Genomic DNA, 12366 nt, shown 5'->3' with positions numbered 1-12366 from the left:
AAGTGCAGCTCTGGCCTCTCTCTGACTTCTCTGTCGTCGGATTCATGCAGGGTCGGCGCCTGGAGCTGCACACGCAGATCTGCGCGGGCCGAGCAACGAAGCCGGATCGTAAGCAACATGTAGGGGAGGGGGGACAGAAGAGGGTTTACCAAAAACTGTTACAGCGTTTTCACCAAACAGAAAAAGTTCACGTAAAAAGTCCTCTAACTTAGTTTCTGAAATGTCTCCGCTTCCTTTAGTTTGTTACGTCTCTAGTTAAGTGTAAATACATTAAAAAACTGCTATGCTCCACATGTTGAACCACAGAATACTGAATTTCTACGTACAGCTGCGATTAACAGGGTCAGTAATGAGCGGCTAGCTGACAGGAATTAAAGATTGGCTCCAAGTTGATCCCTTATGACTTTGTCTGGATTCGACCGATAAAAACGGAGAAACGAGCCGCCTGGTTGGTCACGTCGGGTTGGGGGGGTCTGAGGGGGTCCTGCTGGCTGCCGGAGGCTCCGATCTGCTCTGAGGTAGATGCGACAGAAAGGCGGCGTCCAGCCCGAGCCGGAGGTCAAAGGTCGGCTCGTTGTTGCTAAGGCTTCGGTCACGGCTCACACGGAAACTTCGAGTTTCTTTGTTCCAGTTTTTAAAGCGGCGGCGGGCGTGAGGGGGGGTTCTCCGTTTGGCACCTCGGTCGTCAGCGGCGGGAGGAGAAACGAAACAAACGACGGGGCGAGAGAGAGAGAGAGACGGTGGGCGGGGCGGGGCGGAGCTCTGCGGCGCGGCGTCCAGACGGCTAGTTCGGTTGCTCTCCGGCTGCTGGCGAGTCCGTCTCCACGGCGACGGCGGGCGTTTCCTCCTCGGGTTTCCCTCGCTTGGCGTCCGGCTGCTCCCCCGCCAGCTGGTCTCCGTTCTGCCGCTTGGTGGGGAGCAAGGCGGAGGCGTGGGTGGCCAGCAGGTGGAGGGGGCTGGCGGCGGCCGGGACTGCAGAGGACAGCAGAGTTAGCGGCAGCTAGCAGCTAGCGGCTACCTGGCGTCTCACCTGAGCTGGAGGGCGCCTGCAGGGCGGTGGTCAGGCCATGGGTGCCGTTCTGGGTGATGGCCTTGATGGGCAGCTGGTGCTGACCCACCGGCGCCTGCTGCACGATGGTGACCGTCTGCAGCGCCGCCGACTGGGAGCTCTGGATGATGCGACTGGAGGCGCCCAAAGAACTGATGCTGGGAACCGCCTCCACTTTCACTGGACGGAGAGGAAGCAGATATTATCTATTAATCACCAATCAATAAGCCTGACGCAATAATTAATTAGTCACATAGTAAGTTAAAATAAGCTTCATCCATTCTGACGATTCATATATTTTGAATTGTTGTTTACAGAGATGTATTTGATTGCTGTGCCATTTTTATGCTATTAGTTAACAATGGTCTCAAAGTGACTATTATAATTTATTGTAATTATTTCAGGGACAATTAATGACCCAGCAAAACTTGTTACCATAACAACAGGTCTAAATACACAGTGTTTAAACCCTGGAAGAATTCAGCCAATCAGAAACGTTTCCCTGCTAACCATCGATAAGCTCCGCCCCCCAAAAAGGACCAGAGCTCCTTCCTGAAAGGTTCTCCTCCTGCTTCCAGGTCTCACCTTTGACCTCCGTGTGCTCCCCGTTCTCCTGCGGTTCGCTCTTGATGATGGCGGCCGGCTGGGCGATGACGGTGGAGCCGGCCGGGATCTGCTGCAGGACGTGGACGGTCTGGACGGCGGGCTGGGAGCTGCTGGTGCTCACTGGGGACGCCATGGTGTAAGTCACTGGCTTGATGGTCTGAGGTAACTGGCGCTGGACCGCTATGAGGACCGGCTGGCTGCTGACCGCAGAGCCTGGACCAGAGGGGGGACAGGTTAGCAACAGAGCTGCAGTCTGGAAGGGAAGAAGAAGAAGAAGAATGACGATGTGGCACCTGGTGTGTTTTGTGCAAAGCGTGCTTCCTGGATGACCGCCAGTTTGGGCTGGACGGTGGCGGTGGGAACTGGGGGGGGCGCGGAGGGCGTGTCCGGCTCCAGGGGCACCGGGGAGCCCTCCCGGGACAGACTGTCCGGGGTCTGCACCCCGCTGGAGTGAGCGGAGAGCACCCCGGAGTGATTGGGGGACGCTGGAGCGCTCCTGCAGGTCAGACAGCGAAATGAACACAATGTTTAGTATTGTCCTCATGTTTGGTTAGAACTGGAATAAAGTAAAAATGAGACATAAACACAAAAGTTAAACTTTCCCTGAGAAGAGAGGAAAGAAGAAAATATCCTGCTGCAATGCGATAATCGCCCCCTGCTGGTCATTAGCCAGGTTGCAGGAAATGTGCAGCAGCTGCAGCTGATTAAAGGCCTGAGATGAAACTATTTGTTGCTTAAATCTTAATTCTTGTTTAAAGTGTTTAAGGATTTAATCACTAAAACACATCAGAGCTGAACTGGAGGTTCAATATGCAGGTTTTTCATTTTAGTAGGAATAAATGGATTGTTAAATCCATTTATTATTTATTATTAAATGTTATTTTTTAAGTATGAGTAAAACTCCAAACACGATTAAGTAGATTCTGCAGAACTTGATGTTTTTTTGTTTGCTGATTTGATTAATCAGCAGAAAAATCAATAGAATAATCGATTGCTAATAATTGTTAATGTTGTAATTTCTAAATGCTTCATTTTGACCCAGAAGTTTCAATCTGATCTGAGCAGCTTCATGTTTCCTTTATCTAAAATAAGCTCAAGTTTGTGTGCGGTGCCGCTGTGTGAGTCGTCCATCTTTGGGGCCGACCTGGAGGAGAGGGGTCCATGTGGGGTCCGGAAGCAGGGGACCCCGCGGGGCCGTCGTTTCCTGAAGGCCTGCTCGATGAGCTTGGCCTCCGACGACGGGTCTATCCTCCAGAACGAACCTTTCCCCGGCTCTTCCTGCGACCGCGCCACTTTGATGAAGTATCGGTTCAGCGACAGGTTGTGACGGATCGAGTTCTGCAGCGAGACAAGCGGTGACAGGAGGAAGAGGAAGAGGAGGAGGAGGAGAAGCAGCGGGCTGCGGTGGGACTCACCTGCCAGCCCTTGTCGGCGGTCCTGTAGTACGGGTAGTTCTTGGTGATGTGATTGTAGATTCCGTTTAGTGTGAGCTGCTTGTCCTGCGCCAGCGTTATGGCCTGGACGATCAGCTGTGCATAGGAGTACGGCGGCTTGGAGTCGTCCTGCAGAGAGCAGCACAGGAAACGGCACATTTACTGCAACATCAGCTGACTAAATGCTTCACAACTAATCAGAAAACAAGAAATACAACTAAGTTTGATTAAAAACACCAAAAACGGCCAGTAAAATACCAAAAAGTACAAATAAAAACACAGATTTTGCACGTTTGTTGTCTAGTTTTCAATTTTTTTTGCTCAATTGAACAAATTTATCTGAGTTTGAGAACAGGATATGTTTGCTATATTTAGCCAAGTTTAGTAAATTATAAAAAGCTGATTTGGGTTCAGCAAAGTCGGCTGTTCAGTAAAAGTCTCGTGGTTTAAAAAATCAAATACTTTGTGTTATAATGAACAGTTTCCACTGTAAGGAAATAATGTCTGTGATAAAATTTGTATCATTCTTGGATTGCAGTCGGGGACCGCACAAAATCAGTCCCTGGGCCAGAAATGGCCCACGGGCCGCACTTTGGCCCCCCCGGTATGAAATGCTGCCAGTGTGATTAGTAACTTTCTGCGCTGTGTTTTCAGGACCCTGCTGACCTTGGGGCTGTCCCCTCCGGAGGCCTCTTTGTCGTTCTCAGGCTGCGAGTTGTCGTTGATGAGCTGCAGCTCCACGGAGCTGACCATGCGGCCCCCCATCCTGTAGCCTGAGGAGCCCGCCCCCCGGGGGCTGGAGGGGCAGGAGTTAGCAGCGCTGCCAGGAACAAACACACCAACACCATGAGTTTCATGTTGTTCAACCAAATCAGGACAAAATGACTGGATCTGGAGCTTAAAACGTAACGTTTGCTTCAAATGAGCTCATCTGGCCGCGGCGACGCAAATCGGCCTGACTGGCAACACGGCAACGACTTCAGGAGCAACGGGATGGAAACGGATGAAATGGAAACATGACTCCATCATCACAGGCCACCAAGGTTCAGAGCAGCTAAAAACTACAATATTTCTGAAAATATTGCAATTTACTATTTATTCTCATTAACTAACTGTCTGATGCCGAGTCTTTCTGTCTGGCCAAACATGACAGAACTTTTATTATTTGCTTCATAATTAGCAAAAATAACCGTAAATAACTAATTAACTGTAAATAACTAATTATGTGTAAATAAGTGTAATAGAAGGAAACACCGAGTCCCTTCAGAATAAAAGCGTCCTGTTCTGAGCTGCTTTTGAATCATCATGAATGAAACGTGGACCAACATATTTGACGTGTATTGATATTGATATTGTATTGATGATATTGATGATGTCACTCATCAGAATGTTATTGGTTTCTAAACTTTTGGCTTTATGGTGTTTTTTATTGCTTTGTATTTTTGTGTTTTATGATGTTTAGCATTTCAAACGTCTTGCTGCTGAAATGTTTTACACAAATAAACTTGACTGATTGATAAACTTGTTCTAATGGCTAAAATTGCTTGTATTTTTTTAAAATACCAATATTCTTTATCCAGTTAGAAATTGTTATATTTGACTCGAATTTCAGTGGATTTTTTGAAAATAATTTCAGCAAATTTTACTCAAAAAAATACAAGCGTGTTTTGACACTACCAGAGCTCCGTTTATCAAAAGTGTCTTTTTGATGGATCCATGGATACCGAATGTTTATGTTTACCAGAGCGGCGGCTCTGGAGGAGCTGCGTTTTAACAACCTGCTGGTTTCCTCCGACCTTTAACCTTTGACGGATGGTTTTGCAGGTGGATCTTTTTGCGGGTACCTGATGGTGCCAGTGGGAGACGGCAGCGGGCTCATCAGGTGAGCGATGTTGTCTGGAATGTTGATGGTAAGTGGGGAGATCTGAGGCTGTACTGGTTTCACTGGGGACTCTGGCGCCTCTCGCTTGGCCTTCTTCCCGCTGGACAGCGCCGTGAAGTTGATCTTAATGTTGGTGCTGGGAAACCTGAACGTGCACCTGCAGAAAAATCAGAAAACGACGTAGAAAACAGAGAAAGTCAGCCTGAAGGCGCCTCATCGACACGTCAGTGGAGAAAAAGAAAAATCTGGACTGTAAAGTGTTTTAAATGGCTGACGAACTAAAAATAAAACAAAAAAACTGGATTCAGTTTGAGAATTTAAAGAAAATGTTGCCTCTACCCAGCAGGGAGCAAAAGGATCCTGATCAAAAATATAGAGATTTTTAAATACATCTAAACTTTTTCATGCTGTTAAAACAAAAACAGAGTAAAATAATAATAAATAAAACGAACCAGGACAGAACCGGGGACAAGCTTTTCATTTTACCCCCGACCTGAAGCTCTTCTTTACTTTATGTTTGTTACCTTTAATGCTCAATTAAAAGTTTCCTACAAGTCAAAGTAGTTAGAATCCGCCCACTGATGGAAACCAGAACTTTGACTAGGCCAGTAAAACATCAGGGATTCCCAAAGAATCCCAGGACTAAAATTAGTTTCTCGTTTTAGTCCTACGACTAAAATTAGTCCAAAGACTAATTAGGAAAATTCTAAAATTAATTCTGTTTTAAGAAAATTCTTAGAATTCCTGGAATTCTACGATTTTTCTCAGAATTTTAACTTATGCTTTCGCAAATGAGGAATCTTCTAAATAAACGAAAAAACATGTAGGATCTGTTGCCATGGGGACGCAGCGCGAAATAAATAAATACATAAAAATTCAGCTGCTGCCACAGCCGCCTTCCTCCCTTTTCTCTCTTGCTGCCCTGGGTAACTGCCCATGTTGCCACCAATAAAACTATTACAGCTGCAAACCGTCTAATTTACTCATAGCTCATATTTTAGGACATTTCTTCCTTCCCAAATGCAGAATATCCATTGTTCAACATGTTTTATCTCCTTTTATGACAAAAGGAGCTAAAACATACTTTCAGTTTCCTGCACCAGGTTCTCACAGAGCTAGCATTGGCTAGCGTTAGCATTGGCTAGCGTTAGCATTGACTAGCGTTAGCTACCTTCGTCTGAACTGGCTGTGCTGCGTCTCCCAGGATCCTGAAGCGCCTCAGGAGGAGCTGAGGCGGTGAAAATAACATCAGACTCATCCAGAGACTGTCAGCGCTCTATGAAATCCAAATATACATCAATAACCTGACAGCTTCCTCATGTCACCGCAGTTCATAAAACATACTGGAAATACTCAGCTTCACATGGCGGCACAACACGGAAGGAAAAACAGAAACGGATGGATGTTTAAACTTAAAACCGTTTTAAAGTCAGACGGATCATGGTGGTGAATTTTACATTTATTTGACCGTTTTTAGAGTTTCTGACGTAAAAACAGGTCAAACCGTCCAGTTTGTCTCTTAAGGTTGTGCAACGATAAATCCGCCCTGTGATCATTTATCACATATGAAATCATATTTTTTTTTAAAACTGTAGGGCTGCAACTAACGACTATTTTAGTAATCAATTAATTTAATAAAAACTCTGACATGCTGCTAATTTTTACTTAATCACTTAAGTTTAATAAAAGATGCAAATAAGCAAAAAGTTCTGTTAGTTTTTTGAATAAGAAAAAAATTTTTTTTTAATCCTAAAATGCAAAAAAACATTTTAATAAACGCTTGATGCTTCTGCAGCTAAATAAAAACCATCTACTAATCTGTTAATTATTTTTTATTAATAATTGGACAGCAAAAGGTACTTAATACGAGATATTTGTTACAGAATTTGAATCAGGTAAAGGTAAAACTGACACTTGATGAGTTATGGGAAAAACATATTTACTGAAAAATAATTTTTTTAAAATCTAAAATGCTAAATGTTGGAATTTTCATAGTTTTGGCTTTATTATTGCTCTATACATGTTGTTCTTTCAGCAAAATGGCCTTTTTGAATCTTTATGCTCCAGTTAATGATGAATTGATAACTAAAAATCGATTAATGATTTCAGCCCTAAACCTTTACTGCTGCACTGACTGCAGTTTTATGGCCAATCACAGGTCTTTAATAAAACACACCTGCTGATGCCGATTCATTTGGTCGGAAAAGTCACCAAATACAGCGACAACGTCTCTGATTTTCAGATAAAATCGGTTTCTCCTGCGAGTATCGGTCGATCATCAGTGGAAAAACAGAAAGGAATATTTTTAACAGGAATTATGGAGCCGGGATTTATCTTTGATAAGAAATGTTTTCAATAAAACATGATTTAAACTGCTGCTGTCCTGTTGAAATCACAGAAAGTAACTTTACACTGTAAAAACACAAAATCTTACTAAGTAGTTTTGGTCTAGTTTCTAGTGCAAACATCTTAGTACAGTCGCAATAAGACAAAACTAACTTACAAATAACTTTTCACAAGAAGTATGAGCTTTTCAAGAGAATAATTCATTAATACCGATAAAAAGGTTCTAGTTCCACTGGAAGATTATTTCACTAAATAAGATATTTTCCCCATATTTTTAGTGAAATAATCTGCCAGTGGAACTCAAACATTTTATCAATATTAAGGAATTATTTAGTTAAAACAAGCTCCTGTATCTTGCTGAGAAGTTAGTTTTCTCTTATTTCAGATATTTGCTCTGGAAACTGAAACAAAACCAAGAGAAAAAACCTGTTTATTTCAATAAAACAGAAGCTTTAATGCTTAGAAAACTCTGGATCTGGAGCAGAATCAAAGCAGAGGTCAGGGTGTGATTGAGCCCCCCACCCTGTGTGCCGTCACAGATCCCTCTTTATTACCCCATTTCTCTCCCACAGCAACAATGAGGCACAAACTGGAAAAAGGAGAAAGAAAACACAGTTGCTACGCTGCTAAGCCGCGAGGACGGCAACAAACAAAGCTTGTTCGACTGAAAGCTTTCACTTGAATTTCACCCCCACCCGGCGCAGAGCAGAATGTAAACAAAGAGGACAGGCAGGGAGGAAGAGCGGCGGCTCGGGCCGCGAGGCAGCAGGGAGCGGGAAAGGGCCGTTCCTCCCTGCTGGATCCACTGACATCACCGCAGAGGAATCCCAGCAACACCAGCGGCCGCGGCTCCCTCACGCTGCCAATCTGCTTCCTCAACACAAACCACTCACAGCTCCTCAGAGATAAACTCATCTAAAGTCACTTATTTTACCTCCAACTCGAGGACCTGGGTGTGTGTGTGTGTGTGTGTGTGTGCGTGTGTGTGCGTGTGTGTTAGAGAAGCAGAAAACTGTAAACTCCTTCAAGGTTTCAGGAAAACATTCACCCAGGACGGAAACTGCATCAAGTCAAAACAAGTCGCTGTTTTCTCAGCGCAAGAAAATGGATTCATGTTGGGAGATTGCGCAATGAGAGAGAGAGAGCGGTGTGCAAAGTCTGAGCAGCGCCGGCAGGAGCTGCCAGGTTGTTTACACTGCAGGCGCTGCTGTGAAAAGCTGCAACCAGATTCCAACAAATCTGTCTCAACAAAATGTAAACAACGCCGGCGGCGTGAGGGACGCGGCAAACGCTGAAAATACTCAGATGAACAAATAAAAATCGACTCGTTTGCAGCCAAAACAAAGCGGCAGAAACATGTTGGGCTGCGATGGAGCTTCTGCTTCACAGAGCTACTGCAAACAGAAAGAGACATAGAAACACCTTAAAACTTCCCATCTATTAAAAAATACTTATTCCAAAAGAAACTGGTGCAACTCAGCCTTAAAGTATCTTCAGAGAGAAGAACCTCAGGTAGCAGTCAGTCTTGCAAAGGACCTAAAGAGGCCTCTGACTGAAGACTGCTGCTGTGTGACCTGCTGACAGCCGTATGAAAGCAGCAGAGACGACATTCCACAGAAACATCCAGGAGGAAACCATCAGTTGTTAGTTAGCTCTGCTAATCCACCTCCTTTGCTTTTGCCACTAATCTTTAAACCCCCATCTGGGAATATGGAGAACAATAAGAGCAAAAACACCTCAAAAATCACAGAGAGGAATTGTCCCAGCATACAAAACCTCAACGAAAATTTTTTTATTATGAACAAAAATTTAAAAAAATAGTAATAAAAAAAGTCAGAGCCATGTTGTTGCCATGACTGCAATTCTACAAACAACTTAAAAATGTTTTATTTCACTCAATTTGTCATTTTAGCAACATTAAAATGGTTGATAATATTTTCAGGCCTTAATGTGAAATGTTTTTCACATATCATATCAGATGCATGTTTTTACATTTTCCTTTCATGTCTTTAGTTTACTTAGATTTTTAATCTGGATTCACAACCATTTCTGTCCTTCAAGATTCCAGATTTTTCTGTTTTTAATCATTTGGGATAATTGGATAAAGTTCCCAGGACAGAAAGAGAGAGAGAGAGAGAGAATGTGTGTGTGGAGGTGATTAAATAAAATAAAAGCTGAAAAAGCAACCAATAGGGATAATGTGACTGAGATGTTGGTCATAAAACAAATAAATAGTTTGCATTTAGTTTGGATTAAAAACTAAAAGAAAAACCATGAAATTATGTAACTTTCTATAACTGTGATTTTTTAAAGATTTTTACATCTTCTTCTACTGGCAGGAATGACCACGCACCACTTACCGGACATTTTCTTCCCGATCTGACATCTTACGATCTTTAGTTTTTATTCTAAGAAAATGTGGTTTAATGACACCAATAATGCTGAACGATGTATTGCGAATATATCGTACAATTTTCATACTGCAGAAGACAGTTTGGAGCGATAATGGCAAGCTAACGTAACACAAGTGTTACAAACTTGCATTTTTAATAATTAGCCAGTTTCTCACACTGAACATTAACGACTTAAACCAAAATACTCAGGAGAAAATGGGCATAAATCACAACTGATAAACTTAAAAATTTACGAACATTATCACCATCGGCTTTTCTAACATTTGATAAATAACATCTACCACCAGGGGGCGCTGACTTATTCTGGTTTAATCAGTTAGATTGCAGAAGAAACGACTGGATCAAATGAAGCTTGGAACCATAATTATGGAAAATGGTTTGATATGAAATCTGCACAAAATTAAAAAGAGCTTATTAACATTTTAACAAGTCATAACAGGTGAAAATACTAAACTATTAGGGGATTAATGAACGAAAACAGAGTCACTTCAGCCTGAACACATGCAGAATGTTTATGTTGGGAACCAAGAATGTAACGCCACGTTCTGTAGGGAAACTTTAAAAAGTGACACCAGAACCAAGCAGAGGAAACTTCCAGCTGTTTGGGAGGATGAAGGTTCATCATGCAGAGAAAGAGAGGCGAGTCCAAAACGTTCAGAACAGGTCCGGGTCCAAACGCAGCTGCCAGAGCAGAAACTCTGGATTATCACATCTCAGGGTTTAATCATGTTTTATTCTCAGACATGATTCTGTTTAATATCTATATATATATATATACATGTATCTATGCTGCCTGTTTTCAAGCAGTTGTAATGTTTAATCCATTCATCCCAAAACAAACCTCCTGTCAGTTCTGAACTTTACAGTTTGTGTTTCAGAATAAAATGAAACCAAATAAATTTCAGAAACTGAAAAATATTTGTTTACTTAAAAACCAAGAAAAACCTTAAAAACCCATATTTGAATTTGTATTAATTGAGCCGTAGTGAACTGTAACTTTAAAGCAGGATTTTTTAACTGTTGCTCTCATACTAACAGTCAACATTTGTACAAGATATTTCCTCATTCTATATTATGGTGAAACATTATTGCAAAAACTGAGCAGCTTTCTGTTTGTTGTTGTTTTGTCGCCATATTAGATATCTAGTAAATAAAACTTTACACATTTATTATTTTTCTTCTCAGTTTAAACTAGAAACATTTATGAGGATAATATGAGATTCAGTCGACTGGGAAAGTGACAGGAACCAGTTTCCTGAGATCTCAGACTGTTTAGATTCTACCGCATGTTTTATCGGTAAAGTCGCTCCTGAAGCGCAAAGTGGAGTTTAAATGCAACCGTGATGCGTTCAGGTGTGTTTACTACGCGGAGAAAGGAGCTCTGGGATCTGATTTAGTGGACTGGAGGTCACGGCTTGTGCAAATTGTGCAGCGCAGGGCGGAGACCGGCTGGTTTGTTTACGTTCAGGGGTCGAGAAGAGATTCATTCACAATTAATACACACAACCCACAGTGGGAAAACACCGCAGAGTGGCGATTTTACTGCATCATGGCAGCACATTTCTGAATGGAAATGTGCAAAATAGCACCATTTTCAATAAGAGGCGCATAAACATCAACTAGCTCCAATATAAGCGCAGCGGGGGCAGAGAAAGGCCGAGCTGACCCACGGGTGGACTGTGGAATGTGCGTGGAATGACGGCAGCAGGCTCGTGAAAACGTTGCTAACAGGAATGTCAACAAAGAGAAGGGCTTTAGGAAACAGGATGCGGACTTCTTGCTAACATGCTAAACACGTGGTGCTCTCGACCCTTGCTCGCAAATGTAAACCTAGTGTTGTTAAATGTTAACTTCAGCTGTCCGGGTGCTCCGGGTACTGCCCCCGTTGCCCCCGATGGGTGGCGGTGCTGGAGGGTGAACTTACATTCGTGGTAGCTGCAGAGGAGGGGCGCCCCGTCTTAGGAACACTCCGTCCACAAACACCCCGTTTTTACCCAGACACCTCAGGTAGAAGTCCCCGCTGCCGGTGCCGTCGTCGCTGGCCGTGAATATCTCCAGGTGCCGCCGCGAGATGAAGCTCGAGTGGCCCATGCTGACGTCCACGGAGCCCTGAGAGGAGTTCCGGCCGATGGTCACCGAGCGCTTCTTCATCATGTATTCGAATTCACGGCCCTCTAGCCGGGCAATCGGCCCAGACGATCCGCTAACTTGAACAGCCATGTTCGGGGTTGGAGCCTCGAAACGCCTCAAAATAAAAATGTTGGGGGTAACTAAACACCACAGCACGCACGTCCGACTGTGGCCCTTCAAAGGCGTTCAAATGGAGCGCATCTACAAGAGGGGCATCAAACTGAAAACAGGAATCCAGAGGGAAACATGCGAGGCCAGGGACAGCGGCTCCGACCCACCGCCGAGAGAAAGGGGAGCGGAGGCAGCCAACCAAAAGAGGCCAGAGGCGGGTAGGGTGTAACTGCCACCGACGTCCGCCAATCACAATGCAGGAAGGTGATGGAACTCTGTAACTTCAGCCAATCACATACGAGTATTTTTCAGAGGACATATTCAAGGTCGGTTGGTGTGTAGCTGTTGTACGTGCATATGCTGTTGGGAACATAGACGTAAACGAGTAGACGTCGC

At 43.7% G+C, this 12366-nt stretch overlaps 1 protein-coding gene across 1 annotated transcript; it reads right to left on the bottom strand.

Annotated features, from left to right (window-relative positions):
• Positions 1 to 636: 636 nt before the first annotated feature.
• On the bottom strand, positions 637 to 12165 carry foxk2b (forkhead box K2b). The gene is made up of 9 exons (XM_028041921.1): positions 11654 to 12165; positions 4932 to 5126; positions 3754 to 3907; positions 3070 to 3216; positions 2799 to 2992; positions 1948 to 2150; positions 1634 to 1867; positions 1031 to 1228; positions 637 to 972 (listed from the first exon to the last, which is right to left on the bottom strand). Exons 1-9 carry the CDS (start codon positions 11947 to 11949, stop codon positions 785 to 787), a joined length of 1809 nt encoding a protein of 602 aa, XP_027897722.1. The 5' UTR covers positions 11950 to 12165; the 3' UTR covers positions 637 to 784.
• Between the last annotated feature and the right edge of the window lie 201 nt (positions 12166 to 12366).

The sequence above is a fragment of the Xiphophorus couchianus genome, chromosome 16 (genome assembly GCF_001444195.1).
Source record: "Xiphophorus couchianus chromosome 16, X_couchianus-1.0, whole genome shotgun sequence".
Lineage (NCBI taxonomy): Eukaryota > Metazoa > Chordata > Actinopteri > Cyprinodontiformes > Poeciliidae > Xiphophorus > Xiphophorus couchianus.
This window is presented reverse-complemented; position numbering and strand designations above follow the sequence as displayed.